Here is a 2,067-nt window from a genome sequence, read left to right as displayed (position 1 = left end):
TTTTTAAGATTTTATTTTCTCCTTTTTCTCCCCAAAGTCTTCCGCGCCCGCCCCCCCCCCCCCCCATAGTTACATATTTTTAGCTGTGGGTCCTTCTAGTTGTGGCATGTGGGACACTGCCTCAGCATGGCTTGGTGAGTGGGGCCATGTCGGCGCCCGGGATCCGAACTGGTGAAACCCTCGGGGAAACCCCGGCCGGGCGAAACCCCAGGCGGAGGAAGCCGAGCGCACGAACTTCTCCGCTCAGCCACGGGCCGACCCCCAGGCTTACTTCTAGCAGCTGTCTCTATTGACTGTTGGCTAATCCCTCACACCACTAGGGGGCATACAACTTGCCATAGAGAAATTGTGATACTAGAGAGGAGAGGTCAAGGGCCATATGCTGTTACTGCGTGCTTACTCAGGTAAAGCAGGCTAGGGGGTGCTTTACATAGAATGGCTGTAAATTTTAATGATCCAGACTGTGGCTTCTTTCAGAGAGAGGTTGTAGATTTCATAAATAAGCAGCTACTTCGAGGTGGAGTTCGCCCGTACTTTTACAGGATGCAGATGTGTGAGTCCTGGGGTGAAATGGAAGAGAAGTTGCGGGACATCCTGACGGACTCAGCAATATCGAGAGCCATCAAGGAGGCTTGTGCTTGGGGCACCCTGGCCCTGGCAGTACGCTTCGCACGGAGGCAGAAGAGGGACGATAGAGAAAAGGTAAAAAAGCTCCAGGATCAGCTGGAGGAGCAGAAGGTGTTCTCTAATGCTTTGGTAGGGATGGTGAATAGACTCAGGGATAAGCAAAAAAGAGAAAAGGAGATTGCCCAGCTCCAACTTCAACAAAATCTCACGATCCTTCGTAGAGTAGAGGAAGAACGAAATTTACTCAGGAATGCGCTTCTTAGGGTGTTAAGGTCTCAGTTTCAGAAGCAGGAAAGAACAGAGGAATTGGAGAAGGGAAAGGAGACACAGACATTAGGCACGCTTGCTTTTGCTCCTGATGCAGTCAGTTACTGGACAAGGGAGGGGGCCACGCAGGGAGCAGGCCCGGGGACTGCTGCTACTCCTATGACTGCGGCTATAGGGGGAGAGGCAAAGGGGCAGAAAGTGATTTCCATATGGGGGAATGACCAGGAGGTACCTGTTTTTCCTTGCTCTGAGATCTTGAGGGCCTGGACCCAGGCTGGTCAACTGCTGCCCTTTAGTCTCTCTGAATCCTCTTACTCATTCCTACCGACGTATTCTCTCCCAGGAGCAGCAACAAAAGCTGCAGCCGTTCCTCTTGTGAAAAATTCCCTGACTAGCTGGAAGGGTAAGCATCTCCATACCAGGAAGTTCTTGCCAGAGAGGTTTAAGCAAGAGGCTGGCATCTGTCACTCTGCAAAAGATACCATCAGGCGCAAAGTAGGGGACTGGGACTGTGACCAGTGTTCTAGGATCAATTTCTCATGGCGAAAGATGTGTTTTAAATGTAAAAAGTCCCGGTACACAGAGGAAAGTGGAGGCTCTGCCCGCAATTAGAGGCCTCACAGAATTCTAACAAATTCATTTCCTGACGTTCTCTTCTGATTAGAAATGGAACAAGAACATGGTCTTGATTAGATATTATATAAAAATAGACAAGCAGAAAGGAATAAGATATAAAGATCATCTTTAACCTTGCCACTCAGAAACAGTTAACATTTTACCTATTTACTTCCACCTCTGAGTATAACTACATATATGAGTTATAATAAATAGTTATATTAAATAATTTTCTTATGAAGATAGAATCATTTTGAAAATTAAGTTTATTACTTGCTTAAAAATGTTCTTTGATTGATTTGATAAAATTTGGAAAATAGAGGAAAGAAGTACAAATAAGAGAATAAAAGTCACACAAACTGCCGTCACCCAGAAACAATCCTTAGAGCTCAATTTTGCTGGTCTCCTATTGTTGGGCAGACAGACATACGCACATGCGAACACATATGGACATGCATGCAGAGACATGCTATTTTGATTTTTAAAATGAAATAAAACTCTACATATATTTTGGGAATCTACTTTAAAAATTATATTCATTTAAATTTGGAAAATTCA

At 45.2% G+C, this 2,067-nt stretch overlaps 1 protein-coding gene across 1 annotated transcript; it reads left to right on the top strand.

Moving 5' to 3' along the window:
• The first annotated feature begins 435 nt into the window (after positions 1-435).
• LOC103553768 (testis-expressed protein 13A-like) lies at positions 436-1,506 on the top strand. The gene has a single exon (XM_008524477.2). It carries the CDS (start codon positions 436-438, stop codon positions 1,504-1,506), a length of 1,071 nt encoding a protein of 356 aa, XP_008522699.2.
• Positions 1,507-2,067: the final 561 nt, after the last annotated feature.

The sequence above is a fragment of the Equus przewalskii genome, chromosome X (assembly GCF_037783145.1).
Source record: "Equus przewalskii isolate Varuska chromosome X, EquPr2, whole genome shotgun sequence".
NCBI classification, from domain to species: Eukaryota; Metazoa; Chordata; class Mammalia; order Perissodactyla; family Equidae; genus Equus; species Equus przewalskii.
This window is presented reverse-complemented; position numbering and strand designations above follow the sequence as displayed.

Excerpts from the sequence above, each read along its gene's own strand:
- LOC103553768 (XM_008524477.2), top strand. The coding sequence starts at position 436 with ATGGCTGTAAATTTTAATGATCCAGACTGTGGCTTCTTTCAGAGAGAG.